This window comes from Neopsephotus bourkii, unplaced genomic scaffold (assembly GCF_033783945.1).
Source record: "Neopsephotus bourkii isolate Nb327-2 ecotype Australia unplaced genomic scaffold, CSIRO-AGI_Nbou_v1 NB_1820, whole genome shotgun sequence".
Lineage (NCBI taxonomy): Eukaryota > Metazoa > Chordata > Aves > Psittaciformes > Psittacidae > Neopsephotus > Neopsephotus bourkii.
Genome location: NW_026902293.1, coordinates 7,590,944 through 7,605,033, shown reverse-complemented (window position 1 = coordinate 7,605,033; position 14,090 = coordinate 7,590,944). Strand labels below are relative to the sequence as shown.

The window sequence follows — 14,090 nt, the reverse complement described above, 5'->3', positions numbered from 1 at the left end:
CTTTCGTATTAACCACTTTTAAATTCACTGGGCAGATCCTACGTATCACCTTATTTCTTCCAGGAACACAAACTGTTCATCCAGTAGGCTTTTCACTGTACTGTGTAACATCCACACACACCAATATCTAGACTTTTATCCTGCTTTTCTACTATGTTGTTATAAAGTCACTTGAAAAAAAAAACATGATACATGAACTAATTAACAGTGTTCTTAACATCTGTTAGTTTTATAAATTACCTTGTTATGTGCTGTTCTGGGCTCTAATATTAATAATAGGTTATTGTTGTTGTTAAATGAACTTGTTTCCCAACCAGTCTGCAAAACACCTTGATTAATTTCCTGTGGATAAGCATCAGAAATGCTTGCTACCAGGTTTTATCTCACTATATGATCTCTGCTTTGCTTAGTGAATGGGGGATCTTGGTCTGGTGACACTCCTAGGCGTAATAGCCATACCTTTAATTGTCGGATGCTGGTAAAACCTCTTGCTGATGCTGAAGAAGGCCATGATAACCAGGAAGCACATCAAAAATATGAAACTATGCAGTGCTTTGCTGTTTCTCAACCAAATTCATTCAAGGAGGATGGTGAAGGTAATTCCTGCATTCAATTTGTCTTAGTATTTTCTCTTTCTGTGCCATTGTGGGTCAGCAGTTTTGGTTCAGTTGATAAAGTGAGGTAGAGTTGATAAAGTGGCTTCTAAATCCTGAAAAGTGGAAGAGTTTTCAGGAATTTTCCTTTTTCATTTAACTGTAGAAGTGTACTTTCATCTTGGATTATGAGTGTACACACTTGCATGCACCTATTTGTTAAAAGAATACAACTGAATTTGAGAGAAACTGCATTTACCTTAAAGGAATGTCCTAGTTTTGTACCACTGCAATTGTAAGGAGAATGTAGCTCACTGGGAGGAAAGTTTCAATGGGCAATTTTTTGAATTCTTAGAATTTGAAGACAATTGTGGTTCATCATTTCCTTTACCATTTACTACTTCAGCAGGTAAATTTCCTCAGATTGTATTTAACTATTCAGATAAGTAAAAATGGTTTATTATGAAGCTGATTTCTCAAGGGACAGCAAGCATTTGGGGCATGTTTAAGAAATGTGGCTTAGAAGGTATGAAATGGTGAGTGTTTAAGAAACGTGCTCTCTGTGCATGCAATATATTCTTTTTATTACTTATTTTCTGAGTGCTTGCTGTACAGGTATATGCATAAACATGTGCCAATAATTATGGGCTGTGGTGGAGTTCTTGATAATTTGTCTTCTAAAAAAAAAAACAAATCCACATCTCCTGTGTTGTTTCATTTTGTGTGAAACAACAAAGATGTAAAACCACGGAGTTCTGTCTATCCTTTTATTGGCACAAAATCTATTGTTTTGGTCCAAAAAGATTTTAAGTACCTTTTTTTTTTTAATATTTCTAATTCTTTGTGGAAACAGAATCTTCCTCTTGTGTGCAAATTACTGAAGTGACTTTTTTTTTTTAAGATTTGCAGTCTTGTTTGATATGTGTTGCAAGAAGAGCTCCAATGAAGGAAAGACCACTTCTTCCTTCATCAGAGAGCTTTACTACTCGCCAGGATCTACAAGGTATTGTGAAATAGGAGATCTTCATTGTGGTTTGGGTTTTTTAATCTCAAAGGGGAAATTGCTGTAACTAATGTTTTATCTAATATCAGGCAAAATAACTTCACTGGACACAAGTACCATGCGAGCAGCTATGAAACCTGGCTGGGAGGATTTGGTGAGAAGATGCATTCAGAGGTTCCATTCACAGCATGAGGGAGAGATATCTTTTGCCAAGAGGCATCACCAGGAAGGTTAGGATTCATATTTTTAGCCCTTTCTATATTAGACTGTCATTTGTACCTCTTGGTTGTGTTCTCTTTGTTATGTTTACATGGAACAAATACTTTTTTTCAAGCTAATTTGCCTGACAGGCTGATGGCTCTCTCTAGAGAGGTTTTGTACCTGTCTCCCTGTTTGTTTTAGCCTGCTTCTTATAACTGTGCCATATTGGAGGGTACTTTAAATCTTTAAATTGTTGCAGTAATTTTAGAAAGAAAGACCCTTATATGTTCCTTATCAAAACACTAACTATTCATTATTCTTCACAACCTCAGCGCACACACGGCGGTTCATTGACCTGTATTTCTGTTCTCTACAAAAATGGACTTTTGCTGAACCATTTCCTGTGTGAATCACACTGTTTCTGTGTGTTGCGGTACGCGTACTACGTGATGCAGCACTCATGCTATCTGCAAATGTACATTGTTGTACTGTATGTAGCTGATAAGTATGATAGGATGCACCACAAGCACATCTACCAGTCACAATTATGGAAGGTAAGATGTAGGAGAAAAGTTCCCCATGAGATTTCTGTGGTAGTGACTGTGTGGGATTTTTTCTTCACATAAAAGCCTGATACTGCTAATTCTAGTAACACAGATCAAAATTACTAAAACCAAATAACCCTTTGTAGTCCACAGGAAAGTCCTTTCAAAACCAATTGGGAATAACTGAACATTTCCAATGCAGGAGCATCATACTTTGGGTTCACGTTTGTAGAACAGGGCTTACAGCTCGTCAGGGTCATTAGTCAATGGGTATGCCGGTTTGGAAACTAAATTGTAACTGGAATCTCAAATTATTCCACCAAGTACACGCACATACAAAAAGCTTTAGTCATGCAGCATTAGTTAAATATTCTTTAATATGTTCTGCTTTCATGAAGCCTTCATGTTTCATTTTGGGAATGTGGGGGCACAGAAATTCTGGTAACAGCTTCTGGGTTATGTACAGTGGGAGTGCTGAAAGTTCACAGCCTTATGCTGTGATTTCAGACAGAACTGAAGAAAGTGGAATGAAATTAAAGTTACAGTAGGGGTTTATAGAGCATTTTCAGGTAAGACTTCTCTGTGTCAAAGGTAATTTAGGAGTTTCTCTTATGGCATCCAGCCACTTGTTACTTCAGACCTCTTCAAATGATTCACTGCCAAATTAGCAGCTCCTACATCCAGTGTTGAGGTTTGAGTGGGTCCTCTCTAAGCTATCTGTGAAGTGATAAAAATATACGTGATTTGGAGTTTACACTATATCATTTTGCAGGGGAGGCTTAGGATCATCATGTAAACTGTAGAATTAGTGTAAATGAGGGGGCTCTTCTTGTGGAAGTGAAGAGTGTGAGTGATAAGAGGAGGTGGAAAAACCTCTGGAATTGCTCTGTAGCAAAGGATCCAGCACTAAAGAGGAGTAATGGCTGAAACGTTTCCTTCCCTTGCCCTGCAGCATGGAGAAGAAAAACAAAGCATATCTTGGGTCTTAGCATCTTTGTACTTGACTGAGGAGACCCTTGCATTTTTTAAGTCATTATGTTTGACAATAACAGCAAAGAAAGTAATGGTCTTCTACGTGTAATTCAGAGTTCCAGTATGGAAAAATTACCAAACTGAACCCCAGCATTAGCTTGATAAACAACAAAACCCACAAAGCTTTCAGGTTAACTCTCAGTGTAAAGCACAAAATATATATGGTAAGTTTTTATTGGCCACAGTCAGAAAAACAGCATTTCCTGAAAAGGAATACGGAAACATTCTTGTTTGCTTAAAGAATTAGTTTGGAAAATGATTTGAGATTTCACTTGTATCCTGTTGGCATTGAGTTCTGGAATTTCCTGATGTGGTATATGCTAAAGTTAAGAGCTTCAGACCTTCTAGTGCCCAAAGGTTAAACTGAAACAATGACACACCTAACAGTGAAATTTTGCTTTGTATTGTTTCACAGTTGCAGCTTTTTGTTTTTCTTTACATTTTTACTCTGAGAAACCCCTTCTGGTTGTTTAAATTGTGCTTCCTGTTTTCTCACTGCCTAAATAATACTTTAAAACCTTGCAGAACAATATATAACAGTGGGGGGACACGGAAGGAAAGCAATCCTCACCAGTTCTGCAAGGCTGAAAATCTGGTAGCTCTGTAGAGGAGACTATTTAATAACGCCACACTTGGAAAACCATGTCATTTCATTGCAAGAGGAAATCTTAAAAAACAAGCAATAAAATGCAGATCAGATTATGCTATTAACTGGGAGGGAAGGAAAGAAAACCAAAACCACAGAAAATGTGTATATATGGAAAAACAGGAAATGAAAAAGTATTTGTAGTGCTTCATTCCTATTTTTTTCCCTAAACCATTATATGAAACTTCTGAAGATAAGTATTTCCCTCCTGCCATACCTGCAATCCTAATATGATAGCTTTTGGACTAGGAATTCAAACTGTTCAGACTTGTTTCACTGATGACAAAGACTGAATGGTAGAATAAATGTTCAGAGATTTGCAATTCTGTAACATGATTTTAATTTTTAATTAAAGAAATGTCATAGAGGTCTTCAGAGGTTAGAGAATTGAATTTGTTCAGCTTCAGATTTACACTGAAAACTTAATGGATGCAGAATACATTCAGTGAAGTAAACCCCAAACCTAAAGTGCAGGCATACCAACACTGGGGAAGGATAGCACAGCCCCATTTTTGGTTTAAGTAATTGTATTTATCATTTGCTTGAATTGTATATTGTCGTATTTGTTCTTTAAAAAGTAATGATTTCTTATTCCAGTTCTTCTTATTTCTGATCTTTCCCGTGTAAAAGATTTATGTACTTTTTAAATTAATGAGAGTTACTGTTACAAGAGAATGTCAGCAGGCAGTAAGGAAGGAAAGATACAGGCTAATGGAAACAGATAATGTAGAAACTAAAGGCATTTATATTAATCATTGTGATATAGATGATACAGATGAAAAAAAATGTATGAGGAACAAAAGGAGTTAGACACATGTTTGATTAAAAGTGAAAGGGACATCGAGGACTTCTTGGTCCACTCCTGAATTACTCTGTATTTTGTAGTCTCTGTTGCTGTTGTCACTCCTTATGAGTTGGGTTTTTTTGATCACCCTACGGTATGTGGGATCTTTTATTTTATATGCATTCTATCTATTTATTTATTCTTCTGGGTTGGTTTTGTTTTGCTCTTTAACACGGTGTCTGCGGTACCAGTGCTGATGGATTTAGAACATCAGAGGTTGAGCAGCCAAGCTACCTGTGTAGTTTCTCATTAGTTTAATTCTGTTCTTTCGCTTGCTTGCAGTGCTGAGGCAGGGACTAGCGTTTAGTCCTGTTTACCGGTTTTCCTTGTCTGATGGCACTATCGTTTCTGCCCAAACAAAAAGCAAGCTCATCCGTTCTCAGACGACCAGTGAACCTCAGCTCGTAATCTCCTTGCATATGCTTCACAGGTAATCCTGACCAGCTTATTACATCCACACACTGCAAAGGGACAGGGAAAGTACAAAGCTGCCAAAGGAAATAGATTGTTTAAGGCTGGTAGATGTTCAGTTGTCTTAGAACTGATAGCATAAAAACAAAGTAAGTTTTTGAAATCAATGCTTACAGCAGGAAAAGGCTATAAGGTCATTTCAGGACTTAAAAATGGCATGCTGGATTTTCACATCAAGATCTTCCATTAAACATACAAAATTTCCTTTAATCTCATGTTCTTGAGCATTTTAATTTCCTGTATTTTACATAGTAGACACAAGAAACTTTCCAAGTGGAATTAAATCTAAAAAACTTCGAAGGATTAAATTCCTGTAGTTCACAGTCAGTCATATGTTGGGCCCGGGTCTTCTTTAAAGGATGTTATGATTAGTAAAACTGCAGTTTAGGCAGTTGCATATTTTAACTCCTTGTCTGTCTCCATTCCTTGTCTTTTCTGGTGGCTGGAATACTGGCTTTCATATGTCCAGTCCTGAGAAATGCCACCACTATTAGCCTTTCCTTAAAAGGCACAGACAATAATATGTGTAAAGTCAAGGACAAGTAATCACTGACTTCAGAACTTCAATAAAATTTGAATTAAGTCATTGCATGTCCTGGTATATTTGTAACAGATTTTGTTTCAGGTTTTATTTGCTGATTATACTGAAAATGCTGTTTCCCTGTATCCACAACATCACATTTTTGAAAGGAGCAAAACAGCTGGAAACATAATTAAAACTGAAACCATTTTACAAAGATGGTAGATTTAGAAAATGACTGAGTAAAAGCTGTCTGAAATTTATTTTTGTTGGATTGCGGAATATACTTGATATTTCATGAAGTGCTAGATTTTAATTTTTTTTAAAGCACCACTAAGGTAAAAATGGTATTTGGGTTGTTGTTTTTTCAGCAGAACACTGGTAGTATTGTATTTGTAATAACGTTCTTAAAATCCACCTGTCTCTTTATAGTTAGTGTTGTTCACCTTTGCCTTTACACCTAAGGTAACAAATTTAGAGTAACAAGCTCCACTACCTTGTGTGCTTCAGTTCTTTCACTTTTCATGCCTTACCAAAATGCAGAGGTTTGTCTGAACTTATCCTGTGCGAGTCAGAATGGGTTTTGTCTCATCAAAAGTATATATGAAGAATGTTTATTCTTAGTATTTGTTTTTGGAAGTCCAGAATTTTGATTTTTCTCAAAATCTCATTGTTTTTTCTTCCTAATTTACTTGACCGTCTCTTTTGTAGCTTTTTGCATTTGGGAATATGTCTGACTTTCCTGGTTTAAGTTTTAGCACAGAAGTAAAAAGCATATTTCATCCTCCCATAACCTAATTGAAATCTACCTAGGAAAAGTGACCATCAAGTGTCTTCACAAGCGCTTTTTCTGTGTGTGTCTCCTCTATTTCCTCCGTCTTACAGTCTACATCTCTAAAATACGTGTTTTTTCTCTTTCTTCTCCTCTTTTCCTAAAAGCCTGTGCCGGACTGGATTGCTAACAGACTGTTCCCATTCTGAAGCAATATCCAGTAGTTCTCTTGGCTCACATGCTGTTTTGGAGCAGTATCGAAATACTCTGGCAGTGTAGAAATGCGACTTTTTCAACTTTCTTTTCAGTAAGAACTTGGTGGGCAAATAGCCCACTCCAGCCTTGTGGTGGGGCTAACTCATAGAAATTCAAAACTCCAGCAAACAGCTGTCCACAGCTGTCTTGTAAAACATGGATTTGTTTGGGTCATATGTTTCAGATGAGATTTCTGTCAGTTCTAGAGGTTAGCTCTTGCTGAATTGTAGAGAAGAGATGCACATTAAAGGGAGGGAGTCTGAAATTGTAACCTATCTGCATTTCTAATGACTGTCATTTAAATGAGGTGTAATTTTGTTTTTCCGCTCTTCCACTGATCTGTTAATGAACTACTGAAAAACCATTCTGTTAATGTGCAGCCATGTTGAGCGTTGCATATCACTTTTGTCAAATTGTTGATTTGTTTTTAATTGTAGGCTTGTTGTGCTATTTTAAAGCGAGGTTTGGGGTTTTGCTTCTTTTTCTGTAAGGTAATTGCAAGTTGGCCACTGTCATTTTAGCTAATGGGCTGTTTTTCTTCCCTTTGCCACATAGAGAGCAGAATGTCTGTGGAATGAATCAGGATCTGACTGGACAAGGAATGGGGAAGATATTGAACCCAATTAGCTCCAGCAGCCCTGCCCATCAGGCCATGTGCAGTGGGAACCCAGGTCAGGATATGACCATCAGTAGCAATATAAATTTTGCCATAAATGGCCCAAAGGAACAAATGGGCATGCCAGCAGGCAGGTTTGGTGGTTCAGGGGGAATGAACCATGTGTCGAGCATACAAGCATCCACTCCTCAGGGTAGTAACTATGCACTAAAAATGAATAGCCCCTCACAAAGTAGCCCTGGCATGAACCCAGGGCAGCCAAATTCTATGCTTTCCCCAAGGCATCGTGTGAGCCCTGGAGTGGCAGGAAGTCCTCGCATCCCACCCAGTCAGTTCTCCCCTGCAGGGAGCTTACATTCACCTGTGGGAGTCTGCAGCAGCACAGGAAATAGCCATAACTACACCAACAGTTCCCTGAACGCACTACAGGCCCTCAGCGAGGGCCACGGCGTTTCTCTGGGTTCGTCGTTGGCTTCACCTGACCTAAAAATGGGAAATTTACAAAATTCCCCTGTGAATATGAATCCTCCCCAGCTAAGCAAGATGGGAAGCCTGGACTCTAAAGACTGCTTTGGACTATATGGGGAGCAATCAGAAGGTACAACTGGACAAACAGAGAACAGCTGCCATTCAGCAGAACAGAAAGATAATAACGATAGCAGCATGCCACCAGTTGTCAGTGGCGAGAGACCTGATGGACAGAATAAACTGCACGATGGAAAAAGCCAGACAAAGCTCTTGCAATTGCTGACCACCAAATCAGATCAGATGGAGCCTTCGCCTTTGTCCAGTACCATGGGAGATGTTAGCAAGGACTCCACGGGAGGGTTGCCTGGGTCTAGTTCGGCACATGGAACCTCGCTCAAGGAGAAGCATAAAATTTTGCACAGACTATTGCAGGACAGTAGTTCTCCTGTAGATTTGGCCAAGCTCACAGCAGAGGCCACAGGCAAAGAACTAAGCCAGGAGTCCAGTAGCACAGCTCCTGGTTCAGACCTGACTGTTAAACAGGAGCCAGCGAGTCCTAAGAAGAATAATAATGCACTACTTCGCTACTTGCTAGATAAAGATGATACTAAAGATATTGGTTTACCAGACATACCCCCAAAACTGGAGCGGTTGGACAGTAAGACAGACCCTTCCGGTAGCACAAAGTTAATACCTATGAGAACGGAAAAAGAAGAGATAAGCTTTGAGCCTAACGAACAGGTAAGCAAATCTTTGCATTACGTGTGAGTGAGATGTTCTAAACCTGCATTCCTGCCATCTGACATCCTGTGAGAGTAATTTCTTGACACTCCAGTAGGCTGTTACCTGTCTTTTGAAATCCAGTCTTCACTCAGTTTCCCAGTTGGTGTTACTAAGTTGTGATAATCACTCTGTCTAAAAGAACAGAATCTTCCTGGAAGGAGATGGATTACGCAGGGACTGAACACTGGGGAACCTTTCCCAGATGGCAGTCAGAGAAGGAGAAAATACTTTGATTAATGCTCTCTTACTGACAGCTTTTCCTATAGGCTGTTGTTGAATTGCTGTGGGTTAGATGGGCTCCTGGCCTAGCCTAGCGTAGCAACTACACTTCTCCAGTGGAAGGCAGCTCCATGCTCAAGGACGGGAGTTGTTTCAAAGAATTGATACCAACTTTGTGTTACTGATCTTTGTGCTGTGCTTGATCTGCAAATTAAAATTAAGGCAAATAAACTCCCATGGGTTTTGTGCCAATTAGGGGTTTTGTTGTTATTTTTTTCTTTTTACTTCAAAGCATTTTATGTTCAACCCTAAGTTCCCATGGATGATTAATTGTTAAGCGCAGAGATCATTTCTCCCTGCGCAAGGTTATCTGCATTGAATTTTACGTTCAGAATTTCTTTGTGTTCTGTGTGACTTCTTGTTGCTCTGCTGCCCAGGTTACTAATAAGCTGTATGTTGTCAGGACCTATGCTAAAAAGTGTTCTTTCACTGGCTTTCATGCAGAATTTACTTTCTAAAAGCAGGCTCATGTCCCCCAGAATGCTCCAGTTTTCAGATCTTAGCAAGAAAAAGGGACGCAGCAAAAGCAATTTGCTACTTCAATATTACTGTTTATTTTTTTTATAAAATGGGTAATTACAATATCAATTTTAGTTTAAGACATTTTCTTTTCTAAGGGAGTTTATAACTAGCTGGAGTTAATGATCCTTAGCTTTGTCCTACAGTATCAACACTCCCAGCTGGTCATTAATCCCTAGACAGTGCCTTGTGCATGAAGCCTTAGTTTGTAAATCATAACCAGATCTTACACTGCAAATGTTCATGACTCCCTTAGTCACAGGCATATCCTTCACTTTTAAAATATTGTGTATTTTTAATGTGTGGACTGGGTTTAAACTTGTTTATTTCTGTGAATCTGTTGAATGTCTTTTACTGTGTATGTGTAAATACATCGGGTTTTATATTTTCTATTTTGTATTTTGAGACTGAGGAGGGATGGATAACATTTTCTTAGCCCTAGTCACAGTATTGGATTTTTTTTTTTCCCTTTCAGAAGTCTGTAACCAGCAGACAGTTCTTTCAACAGTGGTTATAACCACAAAACATAGAGGCCAAACATGCCACTACACTGTGGATGCAGCATTGTTAAAATCTCAGTTATCCAGGCATCTCCTAAGGTTACTTCACTACTTCTGTTTCAACAGAATTTGACAGCTATTGCCATTATGTAGGAGCAATTGTGGTTTTCAATTCTTCCCATGCTTTAGGGGAAAACTGAGCCAAATTACACTAATTTCTACAGGGATTTATCCTCAACTGTGGATGTTAGTTTAGTTCTGAATGTAGCTGCTATTTAATAGTGCCTGTAGAGGGAGGACTCATGGTTTGTTAGGCTAGGAAAACACAGCTATCGAGAAATCCACAGCTAAACTGGCAAGAGTAAGCTATTATAAAAATATCTAATAGAGTTCAATTCCTAGTTCAGATCCTACACGCACAGAAAGTCAATACTGGGTTGAAGGCAGGGATCCTTCAGTCTTCAGTTTTGGTAATTTCCGAAACAATTACGTCCATCTAAGTAGACCAAAATTATGGCCTTCAGATGTTTTATTCCGCAAGAATTACATTTCTAAAAGAATTGAAATTTCCTCTGTCATGATCTCTGTGAGGTAGACAGTCACTTAGCTTGTGGACCCATTTACAAAGAGCAGGTTTTGTCCTTCTAGAAGTTAGTTCTCTAGTCCAAGGTAGTCCTAAGAACTCCTTTTATCATTGATGGAAAAATAGAAAAATACTTCAGGGTTGTTGTTTTTTTCTTATCCTCATGTGTGTCTAAAATAGGGAAAGTAAGATGTTCCCATTGACTAGCTGTAGCCTAGGTCCTAGTTTAAACTAGCTGCCCTACTTTTTCATGACTAAAGATAGGCAAGTTGCGTCTCACCCTAGGTGTAAACATGTAACTATAAGACTAATTTTAAAGAAAGAGAATTCAGTGTCTCCAAGCATTGCCAACCTCAAGCATTAAAAAATCAGGCCCCCAGTACTATGAACTTTGTAAAGTGAATAGTCTATTCACTTTTTATTTTTAGGCTTCATGTTTCTGAGGTCAGGGGAGGGATTTGAGTGGGTTGGAGTATGGACTGTGGATGTATTGCCTTTTCTTACAATTTGAAGGCGGAGATTATCTCCCAGGAAAGAGGGAATGAGAGATGCAGGAAGGTCCAGGAGCTGAGGCTGTTCAGAAAACCACAAAGCAGTGTAGGGAGTTATGATGAAGTGGTAAGGGCTGAAGTGCTTAGGCTTCCTCAGCGCTGAGTTAAGGAGAAGACAGCCCCACAGCTGTGATAGAAGGCTTCTGGATAATGACAGAAGCGCTTTTGTTGCTCCTGTCGGTTGTAAATAGTTTTAAAACCTACTTAAAATGCAGTGAAACCTGGAGCTGAGTAAACAGAAGTCCAGCATGGAGTAAGAGAGGAAGTAGTGGGGAATATAAAATAATGTAAGCATTTATCTAGCTGAAGGCCAGGCCTTTAAACAAATAACCACTTTACCTCAATTATAAAATCAGTGAAAATATTTAGCATCAAAAACTCTTCAGCTTTGGAAGATGGTCTCCCACAGGAAGTGCTCATTGCCTAAATTTAGATCAAAGCTGGAACTATTTAGTACGAGACTAGAACACAGATTCTTGTGCTAAATTCTTCCATCCTCCTGCGTCCTTCCCCCCTCCTTCTTCCGTATGTAAAAATTAGCCGTGTGCTTGTTACCTATTTTGCAGGTTTATTTAAAACTTCTTTTCCCTGAGGAATGTTGTATTTTTAAGTAATTAGTCACTGAAGTGTGCAGTTTCTCTGGGAACTGCAGTGGAGTGGCAGTGGGATGGCCTCTGCAAGGGGGACCAGGGTGTTGGGAGGCGGCAGAGCCATTACATTTTGTCCTTTTACTTTTGGTCTGACTTTCTGAGCAGGAAATGCTTTGAAGTGCACCACTGTACTAAAAATAGCCTTCTTCTAGGTAGTGTGTTTAAACATATACTTCTGCAGAGAGCAGCAACTGACAGGAAGCCTTTCTCAAATGGCAGAGAATATTTCCAGTGCCACCGTACCTTTTTCCCTTCCTTGGTGGGACGGTGGTTATCAAGCTTTGTTGGGCTGATTGCTATTCCCATTAAGGCAGCTGTGGGGGAGAGGATGAAAGAGAGACCTGCTCAGGAGGCTCAGCAGAGCTCTTCCTGTAGCACCAACAGGAGTAGGACTGTTGCTGTCAAGCACCACAAGTGCTCATACTATTCTCCACTATTAAAAGGGAGGACAGTGTGAGCACGAGTCCTGATTTGCTGCTGATCTGTTTTGTAAGGTGTTCCCTCAGCAGTAAGCCTTGCCTTCTCCCACTCTCTCTGCCAGCCCACCAGCTACTGCAGGGCTGCGTGGTGGGAATTCATCCTGCACCTTCCTTCCCTGTGCACAGCTGCTTCTGCTGCCCCTCAAAAACCCCCATTGTGCTTCTGGCTGCAGCCACCTTATGGTGATGCTGGTTGGGAGCTGCCCATGTAGTGGTCAGCACATGGCCAAATATGACAAGGACCAGCTAACAGCTCAGGGGAAGGAAAGTGTAGGGGGCTGTCAGAGAAATATCATGCACTGAACAATATCAGATATTACCTTGCTAAAGAAACATTTTGTTTAGTCATTGTTTTGCACTGCAAAACTCTTCTTACGTAAAATTGGGTACGGAATATTATATTCAAATTACAGATGAAGAAACCAAGATGAAGAAATATGAAGTAGATTATTTTCTATGAAAGCACCTGGCATAGTGTGGAATAAAATCCTTCTAAGTGTGCTCTCCTCTTTTTCAACCAGTAGACAGTATAGACAGTCTGTTTGACAGGGGCTTTGCAATGCCAGTCTCCAAGTGCTGCCCCAGAAGTCCTTTTAAGCATGTATCTTTTTGTCCTAAAGGTCAGAAATTGTTTGAGTATTCTTCACACACTTTATCAACTCTGGTGTCCTCTTGCTTTATGTGGAAACCAGTATCTTCCCCATACTAACATACTGTCTTTACACACCACTCATCTTTCAAAAACCTATTTCCTGGTGTTCAAACTCCATTAAATTCATGAAGGCCATTGGCTTCTTCTTGAAATTCTATCAAAACCTTAAAAGGGGGATTCAATTTTCTGAATTTCTTTCCATTAGAATTGTTTCCAATAGTTAATAGTAGATTAGCCTGATAATATTACAGGATTTCTAGCCAATTTCATGTTTATTGCAGTTACCAGGGACAAAAAGACTTTATGAATGTCCCCTCTGATTTGCGTTTTTCTTTTTCGTATAATCCTTTAATTTATTGCCAGTTTGGAGCAGGGATTTGATTATGTTTTATGGTCAAATGCTTGGCCATGCTAGAGAGTAACTAATAAACTTGGGCTTTATATAAGGTATAGGTAGGTATATAAGGCTAGGTATAGTTTCAAGTTGTGCCCCCATCAAAAGACATCCTGTTGTAAGGAATAAGTCCCAGGTGCTGCTGCCACACATGGTTTTAAAGGAAATGTATACACATATGAAGTTTGGAATACAGGGTATTAGTGCAGGCCATGGGCATTCCCTGTGTTGGAAGAGATCTCCAGAGAGTTTAGCATCTTATCCAGTCCTTTACAATCCATGGAAGCTAGACTTTAACATAGCAACTTTTGTAAACCAAACTTCATGTTGAGTAACTGCTTTTCAGTACAGCTGAAAAAACTCTGTAAGCAGTTAACACTTTAATCTGCCTTTCTCTACATGACAAATAAGTACTTTGAAAGTAGGTACTTTTCAAATGCAAAAATATTACTAAGCATAATTTGTCTTACGTTTTCTGGCACTTGGTGTCCAAGTTCAATGGAGATTATTGTAATTGCATTGCTCAGAGATAGTGAAAATATGTGCATGAGAACTTTATTGTGATGACTTGCACTTTATCGGGCATATTTTATTTTTATAATCCATGGCAAATAATTGTTTTACAGGGAAGTTAAGGTGTGCCTTCTGCTTACAAAAAGCTCAATTTAGACCATTAAAAAAATAAATACAGAATATAAAGAAAAGAAATATGCCATTAAAATAACCAAGTAAAT

The 14,090-nt window shown here is 39.0% G+C and overlaps 1 protein-coding gene across 11 annotated transcripts in view; it reads left to right on the top strand.

The window, feature by feature from the left end:
- NCOA2 (nuclear receptor coactivator 2) overlaps window positions 1-14,090 on the top strand; it is a 198,085-nt gene that overhangs the window by 149,608 nt on the left and 34,387 nt on the right. For all 11 annotated transcript variants that reach the window (XM_061342862.1, XM_061342860.1, XM_061342857.1 and 8 more), the window contains 5 exons: window positions 411-596; window positions 1,495-1,596; window positions 1,686-1,826; window positions 5,147-5,294; window positions 7,438-8,707. In XM_061342862.1, coding sequence (XP_061198846.1) covers window positions 411-596; window positions 1,495-1,596; window positions 1,686-1,826; window positions 5,147-5,294; window positions 7,438-8,707 — 1,847 coding nt within the window. The remainder of the gene's footprint in view (window positions 1-410; window positions 597-1,494; window positions 1,597-1,685; window positions 1,827-5,146; window positions 5,295-7,437; window positions 8,708-14,090) is intronic.